This window comes from Salmo salar, chromosome 13 (genome assembly GCF_965601325.2).
Source record: "Salmo salar chromosome 13, fSalSal1, whole genome shotgun sequence".
Lineage (NCBI taxonomy): Eukaryota > Metazoa > Chordata > Actinopteri > Salmoniformes > Salmonidae > Salmo > Salmo salar.
In genome coordinates this window covers 88,474,174-88,498,183 of record NC_138303.1, presented here as the reverse complement: position 1 = coordinate 88,498,183, position 24,010 = coordinate 88,474,174, and the positions used below count along the sequence as shown (strand labels likewise).

Genomic DNA, 24,010 nt, shown 5'->3' with positions numbered 1-24,010 from the left:
ACGGTGACAACAATTTCGCAGCGATGGGCCACCGCTGCTAATGAATATAGGGGAAACACTAATACAGGAAAAAACTCAACTCATTCCAAAATCGTCCTAAATTCAGTCCTGCAGTGACATGTCAAGCATTTTTGGCACAGCGGGTAGTGCTATCACTTTTGGGAACGCTTTTGGGAAAGAGGAGCCATGGGTGGAACAGTAGAGCCTGAGGCTACTGCTTTATTGATTCATATTCAGTCTGTGTGCGTGCCATGCTGGTCCACAGATTTTTAGTTATCAGATACATGTTGGATAGCAGCTCTACTCATCCATAATACATGGAAATTGAAGACAACTATATTTTGCCAAAGTTACAGTATATGTATGAAAGGTGGTTTGATATTGCTGGAAAAGGATCAAGAAGGATCTCGTTTTCTGCAATGCTGGTGTTTAATCAAATGTTTGGACACCTCAAGATGATTCTGATGAGAGGTATTTGGATAGGTAGAAGGCCTAGCATGTGGTTGGTAGTTTGAGTTAAATGAAAATATGTTTCTGTGGGCACTTTGGCCAATATGTTTAGCAGTGCTTGGATCACTGAGACTGAGAGGGAGAGTGATTACTCTGGATGTGTGGGCATGTTTCACAGTAGCTTTCTCTGCCTTCATATTTATTTGTACTTGTCGTACAAACCCAAGCATGCCTTCCTGAGTAGTGTTTTTACTTCATGAAAAATGTAGTTAGTCATTATGCTGTGAACAGTCCATAAAAACACCCGCAATGAATGTGTGGAACATTTCATGACCTTCCACAATAATGATTTAAAGAATAAACACAACTGCTATTGTTTATACTGCACAGAATGTATTGTATATAGAGAATATAGGCATAAATTACTATTGTAAAGAAGGGGAATAAAACATGTCTTGAAGCGCACTGCCTTACATGAACCAGTCAGCAGACACCATTCTCAGAGGCCCATGTTTGAACTGGGTACTGGGTCCATGTTAGACCAAATGTGTGAATGTTAACAGTATTCAACCTTGTCCAAGTGCTCTCAATCATAGGAAATCATTGCTGGAACACTATTGCTCATGTCATTTCAAACATGTCAAATGAATGGGGGTGAACATAAATCACTTGACATGTTTAGTAGCTACTTGTTAATAGCTAACAGTTAAACTACAACCAATATGTGCAGCAGCCCTATTGGCAAACTAAAATGAAAGATCCGAATTGATTCATACATAGTTTTAGTCCATAACTTTGGAGTGTGTGCAGACGTCTGAACATCATGAGGGATGTGTAGGGTGGAGGAGGGGGGAGTGACTCATGAAGGGAGACACAACAGGGGGTTTCACTGAGATATATTTGTATTCAGAGACTCACTCATCGTAACCATGACGGTGGTAGCTACAGTACACTGCCTCAAAAAGGATTCCCTGGTGTGGAGGGTGCTCATGAGGTTTGTAAAGAACACTTCCATGGAGAACGGGGGACTAAGCCCATCAATGACTGAGTGAATAAGTAAGTGACTGTGGTTGAGGAGATTGCCTCTTTATATATTCATTCCAGGACACAAACCAGTGCAACATATTCTGCTTTTGTGTGTCATTATGTCATTTCAGATCTACAGGCAACCAACCGGATCCACTGATGTGTCAGAAACTGCCATGGTACAGCCCAGACAAGCCTTACTGATTGTCACTGGCACCAATAAATCAGAATTAAACTCATATTACAAGCGTTTTGGAAATTGAACAGTGTAAGCACAATGAAAAAGTCACACATGCAGAATATTACAGCCTTCGTACGTAGGAGTGAACAGACTTCAGTATTCATGACCTCTTTAGCTATAATATAGGAATGCTGACATCAGAATATAATGAACAATTGTGCTGACTGGAAGCTCAAGTGGGGTCTACCATCTACATTAGTAAAGAGCACTGTTCGCCTCATTTACAGTTTTGCACAAACTGAATACAACAACGTGTTGGGGATTGGGCGCTACACATTGTATAGTACTTTTGACTAGATTGAAGAATGCACAAAGTCAATTGATCCACATTGTATCTGCAAAACAAGTCAGACCATCCATAAGGCATCAGTGACAAAGCAATTGAAAAAGTTTGAATTGACAATCAGAAGAGATCTGGCCTTCTCTTTCTTAAAGGGAATTCCCCAGACTACTTTAATCATACATACTGTTAAAATCTTGCATCACATCAGTGTTATTGTGATACAGGCAGAAGGTAGCCTAGTGGTTAAGAGCGTCGGGCCAGTAACTGAAAGGTTGCTGGTTTGAATCACAGAGCTGGCTGGGTGAAAATTATGTTGATGTGCCTTTGAGCAAGGTGCTTAACCCTAATTTCTCCTGTAAGTCGCTCTGGATAAGAGTGTCTGCTAAATATGTCAAATGTAATGATTCCTTAGACATGAATCTGGTCAGATTTACACAGAGATATTGAAAGAAGAGGTTTGGACATTGTCCTCCTCTCCTCCAGATCATGCACGAACTCCGCAACTTTAATAGTATGCAGATTCCTGTTCGCCAAGTTGGGAAAAATGCATCAACAATAATGATGACTCCAGGGGACAATGGAGATATATGTGAACAATTATGTGATCATGATGCCTCACTTGACATGGTCTAAGAAGATCTATTCCTGGCTTCCTTTTGTAACATTGTATTTATAATCCACCCTTTAACCTTGAGTGTATGAGAGTTCTTATCCAGCAAATCATATCCATTTCCCAGGGACTAAGAGAAGAGAATCTGGTGGTGGTGTGTGCTCAGAGATGTCATGCCCACAGGGTGCACAGGGCCACATGCCCCCTCAAGTTAACAAACATTAAAGTAAAAAAAAAACCGGTTCAATTAAAATAAATAAATTAAAATAATTTCTAAAATTCATTTTTTTGCCCATGTTTTATAATTATTTATAAAAATATCTGTCAGCTGTATTTTGAGGAGGGGGCACACTGACTAGACAAGGCAAAGAGTACCTCTGCTATTCTCCCTAGTAAGTGGTTCCTTCTGAGGTGCATAGATCCCGTCAGTAGAGGAGATTATAGAGCAGGGACGGAAGAGGATCCCTCATTTTTTCTGTTTCAATGGAATTCAATGAGCTAAGTAGACCAGACCCAGCTGGTATCGCATTGGTGTCTATGGGGGCGCAACCCCCTTATTAAGTAGACCGGAGTGGACAATTTTTTTCAATGGTAAATGGCCTGAATCGACTATATTCACAGAGTACCCACCATCTTTGGTGTAGAGGGACACACACAGCGTAGCTGCCGGTGATGGACAGGATTCACAGGAGGTATGTTTGGAAATGAATTTGATCACCAAGAAGCCATATCAGGCTATCAAGTTTGAGTAGCTAGCTTGTCTATCTTGGCTGGCATCACTGACGTAGCGGAAACTCCCGCAGCCCACGCAAGGCGGGGGGGTCCACGAACTCTGGGGGCCAATGCGCCTGTCATCTCACACCTACAGTATGTCTAAATTTGATACATTTTTTAAAGAAATACATTTGACAGGAACTCTCCTTTTTAATTTACACATGTAGCAAGTGAAGTATTTGTGTTCTCCAGTCAGCATGGTAGTAGGTGAGAGAGACAGACAATATAATTGTCATGCATCTAATTACCTATTTCTAAGCGGTGCCAGTGGTAGCAGCCTCAGCCTCCGCACCTAATTGGCTATCAAGTTCAAAAAAGTGTGCGTTGCTCAAGATGGATAAACAAAAGGCAAGACCAAGTGGTGCACAAAAACACCTGATAAAGTGCGTGCCAAATCTCGACTGACGAAACACCTAACAGGTGGAAGCTAGGAGGCCTACTTTTGCAGCAGCTAGCACTAGCAGCCTCCCAGTCCTGACAGAGACCTCACTGCTCGGGCCCGGCAATGACAGTGGCCTTGCTCCTTCTCATCTTCCTCCCCTTGAGAATAGTGACAGTTCCTCAAGTGAGAGTGCAGGACCTCGTTCTCCTCCTTTCCCAGAAATCCAGCAGTGCTCATGAGAGCGACCCCCCTTCTGTGAACACTGGTAAGTTTATGAGTGATGAGACGGATAGCCCCGACAGCGTGGAGTACGAGTTCCAACGTGTAATATATATAGTACCAGTCAAAAGTTTGGACACACCTACTATTTCTTTATTTTTACTATTTTCTACATTGTAGAATAATAGTGAAGACATCAAAACTATAAAATAACATATGAAATCATATAGTAATCAAAAAGTGTTAAACAAATTAAAATATATTTTATATTTGAGATTCTTCAAATAGCCACCTTTTGCCTTGATGACAGCTTTGCACACTCTTGGCATTCTCTCAACCAGCTTCGTGAGGTAGTCAAATGGAATGCATTTCAATTAACAGGTGTGCCTTGTTAAAAGTTAATTTGTGGAATTTCTTTCCTTCTTAATGTGTTTGAGCCAATCAGTTGTGACAAGGTATGGGTGGTATACAGAAGATAGCCCTATTTGGTAATAGGACAAGTCCATATTATGGCAAGAACAAGTGCAGTCGCAATTACCATCAAACGCTTTGATGAAACTCGCTACCATGAGGACCGCCACAGGAAAGGAAGACCAGAGTTACCCCAAATAAATGCTTCACAGAGTTCAAGTAACAGACACATCTCAACATCAACTGTTCAGAAGAGACTGTGTGAATCAGGCCTTCATGGTCGAATTGCTGCAAAGAAACCTCTACTAAAGGACACCAATAATAAGAAGAGACTTGCTTGGGCCAAGAAACATGAGCAATGGACATTAGACTGGTGGAAATCTGTCCTTTGGTCTGATGAGTCCCAATTTGATATTTCTGGTTCCAAACTCCATGTCTTTGTGAGATGCAGAGTAGGTGAACGGATGATCTCCACATGTGTAGTTCCCACCGTGAAGCATGGAGGAGGAGGTGTGATGGTGTGGGGGTGCTTTGCTGGTGACACTGTCTGTGATTTATTTAGAACTCAAGGCACACTTAACCAGTATGGCTACCACGGCATTCTGCAGCGATATGCCATCCCATCTGGTTTGCGCTTAGTGGGACTATCAGTGACCCAATACACCTCCAGGCTGTGTAAGGGCTATTTGACCAATAAGGAGAGTGATGGAGTGTTGCATCAGATGACCTGGCCTCCACAATCACCCGACCTCAACCCAATTGAGATGGTTTGGGATGAGTTCGAACACAGAGTGAAGGAAAAGCAGCCAACAAGTGCTCAGCATATGTGGGAACTCCTTCAAGGCTGTAGGAAAATCATTCCAGGTGAAGCTTGTTGAGAGAATGCCCAGAGTGTGCATTGCTGTCATCAAGGCAAAGAGTGGATATTTTTAGAATCTAAAATACAAAATATTTATTTATTTATTTCAGAGTTTTTATGTCTTCACTATTATTCTACAATGTGGAAAATAGTAAAAATAAACCAAAACCCTTGAATGAGTAGGTGTGTCCAAACTTTTGACTGGTACTATATATATATTTGCTGGTAATATATATTACCAGCTAAATACTGTATATAGCTAGAAAACTCTAGTAAGATAATCCCTAGTAAGGTATTGTTTTGACGGTGGACTTATTGTATTATTTGGCATTAATAGACTGGTTTTACACAGCACAAACTTTCTATCCAAGCTGCGAGAGAGCTCGAAGACAGCAAAGGTAGGCTATAGGCCTAAAGGACAGTTGTATATATTTTTTTGTATCTATTGGTCACTGTTTTTACAATCAGCAACGTTTTTAAAATTTATTTAACTAGGCAAGTCAGTTAAGAACAAATTCTTATTTTCAATGACGGCCTAGGAACAGTGGGTTAACTGCCTTGTTCAGGGGCAGAACGGCAGATTTTTACCCTGTCAGCTCAGGGAGTCGATCTTGCAACCTTTCGGTTACTAGTCCAATGCTCTTACCACTAAGCTACCTGCCGTTTGCATTTCCCTCTTCAATTACTGAACAAGTAAACACATTTTTGACGCCATCCAGCATTCTAAATAGCAGGATTGTGACACCGTTGGGTTACAGCTTCGTGAAACATAACATTAGGCTTAACATGAGAAAATATTGACCAAATAAAAATAAACATGAATCCATTAAAGCAAAGCTATAGGCTACTACAAGCACTATCACCATATAATCTGATAGGCAGCCGTGTAGACGTCACAATTTCAGAACCATGGACAGCGATCGGTTGTCTATACTTTGTGAGTGGCTGACACATTCCCAAACATTCTTTTTGGGGGGGGGGGGGGGGGGGGCATCTCCGACTTAGCAGGGGTCCAGAGAAACTGAGCTACGCCAGTGGCACGCATGTCTGCTGGCAAGGCTGGTAGACTTTACAAAAGCAAGCAATTACTAAATGTACTGAATAACACTCATTGCTCTCAATCTTTTACCCAGATTTTAGCAGAGATGCAAAGAAGCGTATTTAGTATATTTTAAAAAAGAACCATCAGTGAGGAGGATATCGACAGCTCAAGGAGTATGCTTAGATACGCAGAAAAATAGCCACCATTTCACATAGAATTAAGCGTGATGATTATGTCTCTAGATTGCAGGAAAAAGCGGTTTCATAGCCCCCCCCCCCAGCCATTATCACCTACTTTGTGCCCCTCAGATTTTTGGGGTGCATGACGCCTCTGTGTGCTGAGTGGCATGATGATGGTGACCCACGCTGGATGAGATGTTACAGCTAGAGCATTTGTCTCGTACCAGACGTGAACATGTTCTCACCTCGTAAGCCCAGTGTTAGCCCAGATAAAGTCCAGTGGAGGAAAGAGAGAGAGAGAGACTTGTCTGTCCACAGAGCTCCAGATGTTGCACCAGTCTGCAGCCCTGGCCAGATGGGACACAGCTGTACTGTATTGAAGCAACGCTAGCCTACATCACAGCACTGACACTAGACCTGAACCTGACACAGCAAACCAACCTCACCCATTACATGCAATCTACAGACCTCATACAGACGAACCCACTCCGAACTGTGCTCCTTCTCCTCAACCATTTTCCGAATACCAACAAAGTATTGCCAGCTTTTGCCTCTATAAAATACAGTAGGAGTAGGAATAGGGTATAAAATACCAATGTCAGAGAACAGTATTCGACAATCCAGAATTGTATGGGACATTACCCATGATGATGATTTATTTTAAAACATCACTCATCATGACAGAGTTGAATGATAGTCAGCCCTGGAGTTCAACGGAGAGGGCAATCCATCTGAACCCATAATCAGGATTGTTTAATACTGCCATCTGTGCAAATAAGTGTGTGTAGTAAAACATTTACAGCTGCACAAGTGTTTTCACCCAAAGTATTGCCATCTGGTCCTACACATCAATATTTGACAGTGTTTTCACTGAAAGATCACAGAACATGAAACATGAAGAACGGTGCACAATGAGATGAGAAAATGACAACAGAATTAGATATTTATTAATATCTTATTGATATGAAGTAATAGCTGATCAGGCCATCTGTGACACAACAATTCTTAACAAAATGAAGGCCGGTTATATCATCCATCTCTAGTCTATTGAGCAGGTTGACGTTTATTGTCATGAGTTTTGCCTTGGAGACAGAACTGAGTGGTTTTACGCTAGATGGGCCAGCTGAAAAGTAAAAATTGGCTATATTGCAAACATTTATGACGAAAAAAACAAACATTTTTGGTCTTCATTTAAAGTTGGGGTTAGGCATTAGGGCTAGCAGTGTGGTTATGGTTAAGGTTAGGGTTAGGTTTTATGACTTTGTGGCTGTGCCAGCTAGTGACCACTCTGCAGAGCTGCCTCCAGTACATGAGTCATCTCAATAAATGCCAATGCGTCAACAGCATGAGAGGAGACTTTTAGGCAATGAACAATGATTGCCCAATAGTCACTCGGTCAGAAACAACAAGAATCAATGAATACATCTTTGTCCTTCACAAACCAAAAATCTTTGGTAAAAACATGAATTTACTTCAAAAGAGATTCAAAAGTCAAACAATACACTTTGAGTAGTAAACTATCCTACACAAAGAGAATCATGGTGAGCCAAAACCCTCAATGAGTAAACATTTTGGCATTCCTACCCAAAATAACAGCTATTCATCACCAAGGTCTGTGCAACACAGGGCTAGTGGATGGGGTTCAGTACCCTACATTGTATCTTCAGCAGTGTGATAATTCAAAGACTACACTGTCTGCACCACCGGCCGATGTGGAGGAACTGCACACTCACTTGTCATCGCAGTAGCAAAAGCCACAGCTTTGAAAATCTCATCTGTATGTGTTTGTGACTCTCTTGCGGATTTGCCCTCTTTACAAGAAACAGGATTTGGTTACACTTAGTAAACACACTTCATGTTGTGCCACGACAAGTTTTGAAAGCGGTCTGTTTTTTTTCATAGGAAATTAATCTTTGATTAAAAGCATGTGAGGCATTAGCCTGCACTGGGTTGAGACCCAGCTGTGCTTTCTTCAAACCAATATAATTAGCCTTATATGAAATGTAAAAGCTGCAACTAACCATGAGAAAAGCTCAAAAGGGGAGAAAATAGTCTCAACAATTGCATACAAAATTCACTGGATCAAACCTCTGATGAAAATGTTAAAAAACATGAACCAGCTGTTACATATTAGTTTGAGGTCTTCACAGTAACTGAACTACACACTGTAAATATTTTGGATCTGGTACATTGTGATTCAGAGTAACAAACAAAATTCACAATGATTTTCAATCTTTTCCGTTCAGTTCGTTATGGCCAGTTTCAAATAGTTTTCATTGGGAAGTCTTAAATTGTGACTTCATGAAAGTTGTGACTAGCCTGGTTATCACTATCCAATCTGTGGCCATCAGATGGAAACCAAAGAACTTGTCAATATAAAATATTTTCACAGTTTTTTTTTTATTGTTATAATGTAATCTGATGGAACGAGAACATCCAGTGCAGCTTTGGGAATCAGTGTTAGCATGGAGACAACTCTGGTCATGTCAACACACTCCAAGAAGACTTCAAACAAAGACTGGGCTCTTTCAGCAAGAGTTATGAGAAGAAACATCTTTAAGTGCTGGGTTTTCCTCTGTCTGAACACAACAAACAGTATATAGCCTCTTTAAACAATAGCCAAGATGCCTGTCATATGACTCATTGGTTTCTCTCTTTAAATGATAAAAATGAATATTGAGAAAATATTATTCTAACTACTCCCAAGCTCAAATTGTTCCCACAAAAGGTCAGGAACCAGAAATCCCTTTTTGACTAAGCAATCAGCTGCACTGTTCTCGAGATGGTTTGATAAGAGATTTTAAATTTGTGCTGCAGGACCATTACACATGGGGGAAGTTCAAAAACCACTCCATAAAGTGGATAAGTAATAAATCGAATCAAATAGACATGCAATACTCTAGGATGTAGCCAGCCAATTCATGTATTACATGCAAAATCAAATATGAATTAGTACATAAGGCCAGAAATAATAAACTATGATAGTGTCACTGACTTAAAGAATACATGAAAATACCAGGGGGAAAAGCATGTTCTCTTTCAGCTTTTACCTTGAGGCTCCAAACATACAGTTCAAGACCCCCACATTCTTGACCTCTCAGGAGAAAAGCTAATGTATGTCTGAGGCCCTCAGTTTTCGCATTTTCTTCACTAATCCCAAGTCATTTGGTCCTCCTCATGCAGACTCTTAATATGTCTTGGCCGTGTGATGGCCGTGGATGTCCGCAATGGTATAAGTTCATAGTTTCCACTCTTGTCATGGTGAAATAGCATGAAGGGAGAAACAACCAAAAATAACAGTGACTGGCAGCAGCTAAAGCTGCAGCTTCATAGCAGCAGGTTGGCAAACTGAATCAATGGTAAAACACGGTCACCAGCTGTAATGTTTTGATAAATCCCAATATACTGTATAAGAAAAACTAATTTCAGCTGCATATTACAATCCAACATGCAAGGCACACCTTCATCAGCTACCTGCAAACAGGGAACTGATTTATCATACAATTACAGAAAAATTGTTAGAATGGCATTCGTGTTGAAGGGTAGCCTTCATGGGCGATGCATGGTGAGTCAGTTTGAGAAAGATAAAACAGAAAGTAGCATATATTTGTATATCTTGTGCCTTTGCTTTTCTTGAAATAAAAACGCTACTTTAACGGAACATCTGTATGTAATCTAGTAAATAATACAATGATTATTGTAGTTAATTCTACATCAATTAGGAAATTTAAGAAATGAAACAGATCATAATTCATATCAAGTCAGATAATGTATCCCAGCACCTCGTAAAGCCAGCATCACACATAGTAAAGTCCCAACATTGTGTAATGACGAGGCCACCTTGTTTCAGAGAATACAGAATGTGTGGTCTACAACAATTGCAGGACTTGCACGTATGCACAACTACATGCAATTAAATCCAAACATATCTAGGAACCTTCAAATGATTTACACATACTGCACATGTGCCCGTTAGTTTGAATGTAGCCACAGGTGCAGATGTAGATTTGATCAAAACTCCCAACAATGTCAAAAGTAAATGATTGACAACTCAGAAATGCAGTTCAAAAGATGGCCACTGAATATGCCCTCCACTATGCGAATACTGTATACGTCTCTCGTACTTTCTTTATCTCTGTCTTTTTCAGCAAAGCCCTTGTACTTCATCCTTCAGTGGATATTACAAATCAAAAAGGGAACCCCCTCATCCCTGTAAGTGAGTTTTATAGCTCTCTGAAATTGGACTAAATCACAAAGAAAGACAAACTGGGATGTGTTCGCTAAAGCATAAGTCATACAAGGCTTTCCAACATGACACATTTTTTTTTTCCATAAGCCAAGCTGCACTGAAACTGACATCAAACACTTTGCATATCAACAAAGGGCCTGGGACGTTTCACACACGCCTTATCTCATCTAGTCCCAGTAATGTCTCACAGCTGCTTTCAGTAAGGCAGTCACGAAGGCCTTTGGATGTTGCTCTGCGAGAAACTAAGATACTGGATCTTCACAAATGATACAGTCATAATCCGCAGTCTCTATGACATCAAAAGACAAAAGAGGGAAAGAGAGATAAAATTAGTGGAAAACAAACTTTTCTCAAAAGAAGAGATTCATTTATGGATGTTTACTTTTGGGATGTAGAACGTCATTGGGTTTTCAGAGAATCTTGGTCCACGAGACAATTTACTCATAACACAGACACCATGCATGTGATGTCCTTGAGTCCTTCATCAACTTTAGTTATTGAAAGATCAGACAGCTCAGTTATCTGTGCCATTTGGCTTTCCCAAATCACTCTCAGCAGATAGCCTTGCAGAACACGATTCTGGATATGACACACTCTTCTGTAATATTTTAGGAGACAGTCTAACAGTATATGATCATCTGGTTGTTTCAAAGAAAAGACTGGAATGTTTTAACATCTTTAACACATGATCATGCTTTTTGTTGCCCCAACGTTCTTAGAGTTTTTTTTAACCAGATTTTACAGGGTCCATAAAAAGTAACCCTCCCCCTCCAAAATACACATTCTTTTGAAGACTTTTAAGGATTAAAAATAGATGTATGAGAGCCTTAAGGACATGGGCTTTCATTTATAAAACAATTACGCTCAAATCTGAGCATTAAGTGAGCATAGGCCATCATCACACAAGATTCCAGATTGCTACATTTGAACATGAACCTATGATCAAATCTAAATTCAAACCTCTGCTCGTGCATGATGATCTCCTGTGGTGAACAAGTGGCATTGCTTGACATGATCTCATACCCTCTGTAAACTACACTACCTTGACAACACAAACTAGGTCCAGGAGAGACACTTGTGTAGTGTAGAGACGGATCTAGATTCAAATGTCTCTTTAAGAGATGTCTCCCACACTACCTCTGGGGGGAGACATCTACACCATGAGTGGTACAGTGTAAAGACAACAGCTCTCTCACGCCCTGCAAGAATTACCTTAATTACCGTAATACCAGCAGAGAGCATTTTTGCTCTGTTACCCAAATAAAAAATGGAAGGCTTTTAAAATACAGTATTCAGACCCCTTGACTTTTCCCACATTTTGTTAAGTTACAGCCTTTTCTAAAATGTATTTAAAACATGTTTTACTCATCAATCTAGACACAATACCCCATAATGACAAAGCGAAAACAGCTTTTAATATTTTTTTGTGCAAATGTATTAAAAACCAAAAGCAGAAATACCTTATTTATTCAGACCTTTTGTTATGAGACTGAAATTGAGCTCAGGTGCATCCTGTTTCCATCATCATCACTGTCTTTATTGGAGTCCACCTGTGGTAAATTCAATTGATTGGACTTGATTTGGAAAGGCACACAACTGTCTACATAAGGTCCCACAGTTGATGGTGCATGTCTGAGCAAAAACCAAGCCATGAGGTAGAAGGAATGGTCCGTAGAGCGCCGAGACAGGATTGTGTCGAGGCACAGATCTGGGGAAGGATACCAAAACAATTATGCAGCATTGAATGTCTCCACGAACACAGTGGACTCCATCATTCTTAATTGGAAGAAGTTTGGAACCACCAAAACTCTTACTAGAGCTGGCCACCCTGCCAAACTGAGCAATCGGTGGAGAAGGGCCTTGGTCAGGGAGGTGAACAACAACCTTATGGCCACTCTGACAGAGTTTCTCTGTGGAGATGGGAGAACCTTCCAGAAGGACAACCATCTCTGCAGCACTCCACCAATCAGGCCTTTATGGTAGAGTGGCCAGATGGAAGCCACTCCTCAGTAAAAGACACATGGCTCCCCACTTGGAGTTTGCCAAAAGGCACCTAAAGACTCTCAGACCATGAGAAACAAGATTCTCTGGTGTGATAAAACCAAGATTGTACACTTTGGCCTGAATGCCAAGTGTCACGTCTGGAGGAAACCTGGCACCATCTCTACGGTGAAGCATGGTGGTGGGAACATCATGCTGTAGGGATATTTTTCAGTGGCAGGGAGTGGTAGACTAGTCAGGATCGAGGGAAGATGAACAGAGTAAAGTACAGAGTGATCCTTGATGAAAACCTGCTCCAGGACCTCAGACTGGGGTGAAGGTTCACCCTCCAACAGGACAACCACCCTAAGCACACAGCTAAGACAACGCAGGAGTAGCTTTGGGACAAGTTTCTGAATGTCCTTGAGTGGCCCAACCAGAGCCCGGACTTGAACCCGATCGAACATCTCTGGAGAGACCTGCAAATAACTGTGCAGCAACGCTCCCCATCCAACCTGGCAGAGCATGAGAGGATCTGCAGAGAAGAATGGGAGAAACTCCCCAAATACAGGTGTGCCAAGCTTGTAGAGTCATACCCAAGAAGACTTTGAGGCTGTAATCGCTGCCAAAGGTGGTGTAAAGCTCGCCGCCATTGGGCTCTGGAGCAGTGGAAACGCATTCTCTGGAGTGATGAATCCCGTTTCACATTCTGGGAGTCCGACGGACGAATCTGGGTTTGGCGGATGCCAAGAGAATGCTACCTGCCAGAGTGATAAGTGCCAACTGTAAATGTTTGGTAGAGGAATAATGGTCTGGGGATGTTTTTCCTGTTTTGGGCTAGGCCCCTTAGTTCCAGTGAAGGAAAATCTTAACGCTACAGCATACAATGACATTCTAGACAATTGGTTTGTTGAGATTGATGTGGGAGAACTTGACTGGCATGCAGAGCCCTGACATCAACCCCATTGAACACCATTGGGATGAATTGGAAGGCCGACTGCGAGCCAGGCCTAATCACGCAACATCAGCGCCCGACCTCACTAATGCTCTTGTGGCTGAATGGAAGCAAGTCCCTTCAGCAATGTTCCAACATCTAGTGGAAAGGCTTCCCCGAAGAATGGAGGCTGTTATAGCAGCAAAGGGGGAATCAACTCCATATTAATGCCCATGATTTTGGAATGAGATGTTCGATGAGCCCGTGTCCACATACTTTTGATCATGTAGTGTATCTACCCATTTGTGAATCATTGCATTAATCTAATGTGGTCTCGGAGCATTTTGTATTATTTTGTATGTAAATCTGAGACACTCCATTAAGTGTGATATGTTACGTTTCATATGGTATGTATTCAGTTGTGGATGTCCATCACCCATTTTGTATGATATGTTACAAATTGCAATTCGTACAACATGTTACGAATTTGCAAAATTTACAATATGTTACAAATTTGCAAAATATATGATATGTTACGAATTCCAATTTGTTGTGGCTAACGTACGGAGCTTCCAGACCGCATTGCCAGATCAAGCATAAATTGTCTTTTAGGTAAAGGGTTAGCTAACGTGCTAGTTGCAAAGTAGCTGAAAAGTAGTAAGTAGAGGCAAAGTTGCTAATTAGATAAAATGCTAAATTTGTCCATGATGAGATTCAAACACGCAACCTTTGGGTTGCTAGACATTTACGTTATACGCAAACCCATCGACCCCGACCAACCACCCTCCCTTCATTTTTGCCTTAAGTAACCTTCCGTCTTATGTAACCATACCAAACGTAACATACTCATTTGAGTGTCCTGGATTTACATTTACTATGTTCGTTATTGTCTATGAGACCCAGCTGATTAATCAAGCGTGCAACACTATATACAATATGGTTTAGATGAGAAGCTCCTGTATAGTTTGATTTGCTATGCTTATTTTGTTTGTCTATATACCATGGTATTTACGGTAATAATAGTTGCACTCACACAAGTTAGGAATGAGGCTTTGACCACACCACATCCAAGGCCAGTGTAAACAGAAAAGTTGCTAATCTGATGTTAAAGAGAGATAGCTCTTACTAGACATATTTTACTAATGTAAATCCACCCTAAAGTCTCTATCAGTCAGATGAGCTAACACAATCATGCTCAGATCAGTACCTATCATGAATCCCCACAATATGTCCAGCTAGTTGCACTGTAGGCCTACATCTTTCTGTACCAAACTATGCACAGCAACCAATCAATTGACATTGCGTCTAAGAACTGTAGCTCTGAGCACACAGATTCTTGCAAGGCACGTGAGTGGGTTTAAATAAATCTCAACAAAGAAAATCCCAACAAATATGCCAACAACTTAGTGCTAGGCAGTTGTGGAAAAAGTACTAAATTGTCATAATTGAGTAAAAGTAAAGACACCTTAATAGAAAATGACTCAAGTAAAAGTGAAAGTCACCCAGTAACATACTACTTGAGTAAAAGTCTAAAAGTATTTGGTTTTAAAAATACTTAAGTATCATAAGTAAATGGAACTGCTAAAATGTACTTAAGTAGTAAAAGTAAAAGTATAAACGCCTATATTAAGCAAACCAGACTGCACAATTAGTATTTTTTTTATTGACGGATAGCCAGGGGCACACTCCAACACTCAGACATAATTTACAAACGAAGCATTTGTGTTTAGTGAGTCCGCCAGGTCAGAGGCAGTAGGGATGACCAGGGATGTTCTCTTAATAAGTGTATAAATTGGACCATTTTCCTGTCAAAATGTAACGAGTACTTTTGGGTGTCAGGGAAAATGTATGGAGTAAAAAGTACATTATTTTCTTTAGGAATGTTGTGAAGTAAAAGGAAAACTTGCCAAAAATATAAATAGTAAAGTAAAGTACAGATACCCCAAAAAACAACTTAAGTAGTACTTTAAAGTATTTTTACTTAAGTACTTTACACTACTGGTGCTAGGTAGCTACAATTGCCACATCTTGCTTTGAGTGGCTCTTAGCCAAATTCGGAAAGCTTGTTCAATTCCCCATGCTGGGTTTTCTATTTGAACCTTCTAACCAAGGCTGTGGAGCACCTGTCAGCAATTTGGCAAATATGTTTTTCCACCTGCTACCTCGTTTTCCTCCCTTTGTTCCTCCAAGTGCTCACCCTACCCTTCCTCCTGGCACAGTTTCTGTGTGTTGTGGCTTTAAAACAATTCCAATTTGGGACAACCAGAAAACCACATGAAACATGTTTCGTAAATGTGGGCCCACATCTGCTCTGCAGCAAGGTTGACAACTTGCTTTCACTACTCCTCTATTTTTCATAGTCTCTTTCAAAACTCAAACCACTATAGAATGGGAATATGATGACTAGGCTGATAAATAGGCCTATATTATTTATTTGATTGATATAATAGCAGTGTTCATGATTTCAATTTCTACTTCAGTACATTGTTATTACATGTATGCAAATTATTAATTGAAGATTAAACTATTACAGTATTTATTGGGGCCATTTAATGTTTCCCATTAAATTAACATCAATGGGTAATGCAATTAATACACCAACAGACATTACAGTGTAATTAAGGTTAATATTACATGTTATACAGTGCTGAAGGCTGGATGTACTGTAGGTCCAGCAATGGGCACAGGAAGGTGCTATGATCACTATCTGAGTGAGGTGTAGGGAGGGTAGAAGGGAAGAAATGCAGGAAGATGTTGGATTCTGAAATTAATTATTTGTGATGGACTTGTGAGAATGAGAACAAATTTGTTTTGATCAATCTCCTCGATATGCTCAATAATGTTAAGAATTTGGGATGCTCATATACATGAACGTCCAGAAAAATAAGTCCTTTAAGAGAATATTTTTTTTATACAACAAAAATATTATGCACAATCACTTTCTAAACTCTTTCTGATCAGACTTTTGTTAAAATTGAATTAGGCACAGACCTCAAGTCAGTATAAGGCCATCATTTTATGGGTATTCATTTATAATGCGCTGTCCTGAGATTATTTTGAAGGATGTGTTCTAGTTAGTAAACAAATTGGTTCACCCACCAAAAAATACAAAATCCAGAATGGCATGTTATGGCTCTTCTAAACTCACGCAAATGTAATCCTGCCTTTTGTAAAAACTCTCTCATAAAGTGGCTGTGCCGTGGTCTTCTGTCACAGGACAGAGAGACAACAGTTTCACAAGAATTCCTCTCAAGTAATTGCACAAACTACTTCACCAAAAATGTCTGGGCTTACCCACACAAATTGAACTTCACAGAGAAGAGCAATAATAAAACATCCATGGTTGGTCTGAAAATACAAGTTGAAAAATAAAGGACTAATTGTGGCTAGCCAAAAACCACAAAAATGACTATACTGTTCAACTGTTGATAATATGACAAATTGACAATACATGATTGATAGTTGAATGAGTTAGTGTCTTGTTTAGTACTCTTGCTTCCTAAAATGAAATGTAACTCCCTCTTGGCTGGTCTCCCAGCAGGCGCCAAAGCTCATGTAGAATGCGGATACACCTTGGTCTCCAACTGTTCTGAGTCATGGAGGTCCATAGCCCTCCATAGCCTTCCAGGACTACTAGGATATTAAAGTAAAATGGCAGAACTGCCTAATAGTGTTTGAGCTACTATCATGATGGAATTATCAAGCCTGATCTTATGTAACAACTGGGATACTGAGTGAAAAGATCACTGGTGCATGCAGGCCTCTTTGATAATCTACAATATGGCTCAATAGACATTCAGTATGTTCAGTATACACAACTCAAGTTACATGATCTCTACGTTTATATGACAAACGTGTGGAGTCACAGATGATATAACTGAGAATTGAGGCTACTTTGAAGACACATATTTTTGTGAACCTCAAACCAATGCTGTTTTGAGTTTGCGAGTGGAGGGGTTAGAAAAAAATTGTGTGATTACTGATCTCTCAGAGTTTTCTTTGAAATAAACCACTCTAAAGTAAGTGTCATGCCCTGACCGTAGAGATCCTTAGTATTCTCTATGTTTGGTTAGGTCAGGGTGTGACTCGGGTGGGAAAGTCTATGTTTTCTGTTTCTTTGTTTGTGGGCCAGTGTGGTTCCCAATCAGAGGCAGCTGTCTATCGTTGTCTCTGATTGGGAATCATACTTCGGCAGCCTGTTTTCCACCTGTGTTTGTGGGAGGTTATTTTCTGTTTAGTGTCTGTGCCTGATGGAACGGTTCACTTTGTTGCTTCTGGTAATTCTTGTTTGAGTGTTTCTTGAAATAAAGTATCATGAACACTTACCACGCTGCGCCTTGGTCCACTTCTTCTTCTAACAACGAGCGTTACAGTAAGTGAGCACCATACTTCTGCAAAAGCTGACTAAAGACTATATAATAGGTAACATCATATGGACATACAGTTCTGTATGTCAAGGTCACTTCAAAGCAGTGGTTTACCTTACAGATTAGTGGTAAAAACAATACATACATTTTGGCACATAAATGCATATTGTTAAACTGTTAGTTCACCGCTATACAATTGCTCAATGTTTATCTCCCTCAAAAATAGTTGCATGGGATTTGGAACACAAAGTTGGTGAACACGTACAGTACCAGTCAAAAGTCTACTCATTCAAGGGTTTTTCTTTATTTTTACTATTTTCTACAATAAAGAATAATGGTGAAGACATCAACACTATGAAATGACACATATGGAATCATGTAGTAAAAAGAGTTAATCAAATCAAAGTATATTTTATATTTGAGATTCTTCAAAGTAGCCACCCTTTGCCTTGATGACAGCATTGCACACTCTTGGCGTTCTCTTAACCAGCTTCATGAGGAATACTTTTCCAACAGTCTTGAAGGAGTTCCCACATATGCTGAGCACTTTATGGCTGCTTTTCCTTCACTCTGCGGTCCAACTCATCCCAAACCATCTCAATTGGGTTGAGGTCGGGTGATTGTGGAGGCCAGTTAATCTGATGCAGCACTCCATCACTCTCCTTGGTCAAATAGCCCTTACACAGCCTGGAGGTGTGTTGGGTCATTGTCCAGTTGAAAAACAAATGATAGTCCCACTAAGCGCAACCAGATGGGATGGCGTATCCCTGCAGAATGCTGTGGTAGCCATGCTGGTTAAGTGTGCCTTGAATTCTAAATAAATCACTGACAGTGTCACCAACAAAGCACCCCCACACCATCACACCTCCTCCATGCTTCACGGTGGGAACCACACATGCGGAGATCATCCGTTCACCTACTCTGCATCTCACAAAGACAGGGCAGTTGGAACAAAAAATCTCAAATTTGGACTCATCAGACCAAAGGACAGATTTCCACCAGTCTAATGTCCGTTGCTCGTGTTTCTTGGCCCAAGCAAGTCTCTTCTTCTTATTGGTGTCCCTTAGTAGTGGTTTCTTTGCAGCAATTCCACCATGAAGGCCTGATTCACCTAGTCTCCTCTGGACAGTTGACGTTGGTGTCTGTTACTTGAACTCTGTGAAGCATTTATTTGGGCTGCAATCTGAGGTGCAGTTAACTCTAATGAACTTATGATCTGCAGCAGAGGTAACTCTGGGTCTTCCTTTCCTGTGGCGGTCCTAATGAGAGACAGTTTCATCATAGCGCTTGATGGTAATTGCGACTGCACTTTAAGAAACTTTCAAAGTTCTTGACATTTTCCGGCTTGACTGACCTTCATGTCTTAAAGTGATGATGGGCTGTCGCTTCTCTTTGCTTATTTGAGCTGTACTTACCATACTATGGACTTGGTCTTTTACCAAATAGGGCTATCTTCTGTATATCACCCCTACCTTGTCACAACACAACTGATTGGCTGAAATGCATTAAGAAGGAAAGAAATTCAACAAATGAACTTTTAACAAGGCACACCTGTTAATTAAAATGCATTCCAGGTGACTACCTCATGAAGCTGGTTGAGAGAATGCAAAGGGTGGCTACTAGAATCTCAAATATATTTCTTTAACACTTTTTTGGTTACTACATCATTCAATGTGTGTTATTTCATAGTTTTGATGTCTTCACTACTTTTCTACAATGTAGAATATAGTAAAAATAAATAAAAACCCTGGAATGAGTAGGTATGTCAACTTTTGACTGGTACTGTACACTGAGTGTACAAAATAGGAGGAACATTGATATAGATATATCCGAACAGCCTCAATTTGTCGGGGCATGGACTCTACAAGGTGTCGAAAGCATTCCACAGGGATGCTGGTTGACTCCAATGTTTCCCGCAGTTGTGTTATGTTGGCTGGATGTCCTTTGAGCGGTGGAACATTCTTGAAACTGTTGAGTGTGAAAAACCCAGCAGCGTTGCAGTTCTTGACACACTCAATCCGGTGCGCCTGGCATCTACTACCATACCCCGTACCCTCTGAATGGCACACATACACAATCCATGTCTCAATTGTCTGAAGGCTTAAAAATCTTTCTTTAACCTGTCTCCTCTTCATCTACACTGATTGAAGTGGATTTAACAGGTGACATCAATAAGGGATCGATCAGCTTTCACCTGGATTAATCTGGTCAATCTATGTCATGGAAAGAGCTTGCATTGGCTCCCAAAGCTGATGCCATTTCCTAGACATAAGCTCTGTGGGCTAACACAATCTTGAGTCGTGACCCAGGTTAGAAACTAATTGGTCACACTAATTAGCTGCTCCAAACAATGAAAATGTGTTATTTTGTCCAGTCTCATGCAAGAGGTAAATCCCTTTATGATATAAAAAGCTTTCACCTGCAAAATAATACTCAACAGGAAACCTTTTTTAGGCTTTTTTACTCTTTAGTTAGCAGTAACTCTGTCCCTCCTGTTTTCTAAACATACCGAAAGACACAATGTTTTTGTATGAATAGCTTCCCATAAGAAAGAGAATAACATTTGTGTAGCCACTAGCTAAACCCTCAAGATAATCTAAAGCAAAGCAGGTGCATATCATGGCAAACATCATCCACAATTAGGGACATTCAAACATTCTTTCCTAACTCCCTTGCAAAGATAACAAAACTAGTAACAGTCTTGACACCTGTCCCCAGTAACAAACATGGCTCGAGGCCCACTTGTTCCTTTGAAAGCATTCCAAATAAATAAATGACAACCTACAGCTAAAGTAAACACATCATTCTTGACCACACATCTACAGTTCATCATCAGGGGATGATCTAATTGAGGGGAGGGAGGTGGTTTGTCATGTCGTGGTATGTGTGTGTGTTAAATGAATGTGTGTTTACTTATGTTTTATTAGCTTGAGTGGTGGATATTACAATAGATTATGTAAAATGACATAGGGCCCATCCCTAACTCTAACCTCTATAAATAACTACAGCCCTCAGATTGAACCCTGACCACATACCGTCTGGATGGTTCTTTGATTCAGGTTTTTGCTTAAATCTATGGTAATAAGGACTCAATGCAATTGACAATACAGACAAACGCAAACAATAAACACATCCATAATCGTAATTACAAATATGGTGCCTAAATCAACTCTAAAAGGTCTCTCACTTCTTATATATGTCTGCATCTATATTAACATGTACTGCCATATGTACATTCTCCCACAATGCTCCATTTTAATGGAGTTGAGTAATTGAGTGGATGTAATTACTTGCGTTGCACAACGTTGCTTTTAAGGTAATATCCTGTAAGAAATCTCATACTGCAACGGAGCACAAGGTCTGATTTAATAGTGATGTTGAGGGTTGGAACCGGATATTTGTGTGGAGCTAACTGTGCTAGTTAGAGATTTCACACTGAGCTCTGGAGGCAAGCCACAATGCCTGGGGAAGTTGAAATGACGAAGCGGGGGGTCGTATACCTGCTATAGTTCATTCACAATCTCATTTGGGCTTTTTGAGGTCTTTTTCTCAATATAAACCTCTATGAACAAACCATCCATAGGCCTACAACAAACATAGTGACTGAACTTAAAAGCTAAGGATTTTTTTATAAGTCTACTAGGGGATTTAAAAGAAAAAGAAAAAGAATTGCAACCACTAGTGCTGTGTAGTACTTTCACAGCTGGCATCAAGGTCAAAGACAACAACGTGGATTCTGGAGAACTCAGAGCAACATGATCACAACCAAATCATTCAACTTTTCATCTCATCTGATTATAATGTCGATGAGGGCCAGGTGGATCTTAACATTGTCGAATTATGTGTAATTTAATTGATCTGAAATTGAAAGGCATCCACTGACTGTCGTCTTCCTACCATATGTTTCTGTGCAGTAGTACTTTTCACATGGCTTACCATGCTCCTGTAAAATAATATTTCAAACCACGCACATTTGGCATCTTACACACTATAGCCTCAGACAAGTGGGAGCTCTGTCCCATTATGTCAATTCACAGGCTAAAAGAATAGCTGACGAGAACTTTAGCACCTTTTATGATTTGATTCCAGTAACAACTCCAATGGCCCCAGGTGTTTTCTGCCCTCATGACGAAATTGTAGGCGATTATAATATGCCAACAATGCAGTAAAATGTGTGAGTTGCTTGTTAATACATGGAGGGGATGGGTGTAATCTTACTGTGCCACATGCTGATGGCATGCAGTATTCTCGTAGGTGTCTGCTCGTCTCAACATGCACCACCAGGTCACTCAAACCATACACTCACTTTTCAAATCCTCGCCAAACCACTTTGGAAAAAGTACTTTCACCAAAAGCATTATTAAGCATTATCAATCTCAAGTAACAATGGAGAATTGGGCACCACAACTGTGAAATTCTGATTTGTATTACTATAAGCATACTGCCAACCTGCAACGAGACTGTATCATCAAAGAAAGCCTAAGTAGTTCTCATTTGAGAACCATGGACCAATATATTATTCTGTCTGATCAAGGACAAATGAAAGGTTCTAAATGATGACAGTCAATAGCCTAATCATCATACACATTCATGATAGACATTGGCAGTTGTTTCAACATCCCACAAGTGAAAAATATGTTAACCATGTGATCATTCCAGGCACTTTATGCAAAGCACACCCTGGTAGGAAAATAGCTCTGCATGAGGTCCCCCACGTTCTAGACATCATACCGTTAATCATCAGTAGGCTAACCATGTATGCGCACCCTGGGGCCACTTGTTCATCTGGTCAGGTAGCTTAAATATTGAGAATAAGCAACTGAAATGCAAGGTCTTACAAAGATGTTTAAAGACCAAAAGTAATGTCCATATTGAACATACAAATAGTTATTTGTAATAAATTATCCATAATCTGTATAAAATAATTTGGTGTATATGGCTACACTTTGGTCCCTGATGTGTATTTCAATGCATTCTTACAAAATGTAGATATGTGTCTAGTGTTAAACTATTACAGAGGCGATAACTATCCTACCTGTATATCAGCTGGGTAGCTGATATCCAACAGCTGGAATACTGGAGAATATCGGTCATTCATATCGGTTGCGGCCGGTGACACTGTCTCCTCTCTGTTCTTCTGGAGAATCTCGCGTTTCACTTCGGATCTCAGGTCCAAATAACAGAAAAGCGTAACTAGATGCAATGAAAGGGATAAGACGAAGAATCCCAGAAAGATTTTACAGTTCTTACACTGTTTCCTGCAACTGCAGGTAGACTCTTTTAAGTCACTGTCCTCTAAATTTGCTAACTTTTCAGACAGCGATTTGGGTGCCATGTCTAAATACTCTTTCAGTCGTTGCTATTTCAGCATACTCGGCTTTTGTCTATGATGCTATGTCCCTAACCTGAGCTGACTGATGCTCAAACGATAGCACAGTGACAGTTATCTCCATCCACATCTAGTCAGGGGGACGTACGGTAACCCACACACTGATACCGTAAAATAAAGCGATCCCGTTTGTTAGATCCGCCCCTCCGTCTCTCATTGGCTATTACACAAAAAAAGGTAATTGCTATGCGGGGTCCTTGAGACGTCCCTACCCCATTGAAGTTGAATTGTAAAATGGTTAAGCTAAGGGTTTAGGTTAGGGTTATGGTAAAGATAGGGGTTAAATTTAGGGTAGGGACGTCCCAAGGATCCCGGATTGTACTAACTCACTGAAAAACTGGAAGATCAAACTTTAGTGATGAATGGTGACCTTGTCCTGTAGCTAGATCAGCCAAAAGAAGAACATACATCTTTCTACGTGCTTCGGAGACAGACAGACAGACAGACAGACAGACAGAAGACACGCAATCTACACATGTGCACATGGATGTTGTATTGTAAATATGTGGTGGTGGTGGTGTGGTGGCCTGAAGGAACACACTGAATGTGTTGGGTAAGGTGTTATGAAATGTCATGTAGTATTTTAAACTATATGTAACTGTCTTATGTTGCTGG

General features: G+C 40.4%; 1 protein-coding gene across 4 annotated transcripts in view; it reads right to left on the bottom strand.

Moving 5' to 3' along the window:
* LOC106567777 (uncharacterized) overlaps nucleotides 1–23,485 on the bottom strand; it is a 65,015-nt gene extending 41,530 nt beyond the window's left edge. For all 4 annotated transcript variants that reach the window (XM_014137502.3, XM_014137503.3, XM_014137504.3 and 1 more), the window contains exon 1: nucleotides 23,042–23,485. In XM_014137502.3, coding sequence (XP_013992977.2) covers nucleotides 23,042–23,341 — 300 coding nt within the window. In that variant the 5' untranslated portion in view covers nucleotides 23,342–23,485. The remainder of the gene's footprint in view (nucleotides 1–23,041) is intronic.
* Nucleotides 23,486–24,010: the final 525 nt, after the last annotated feature.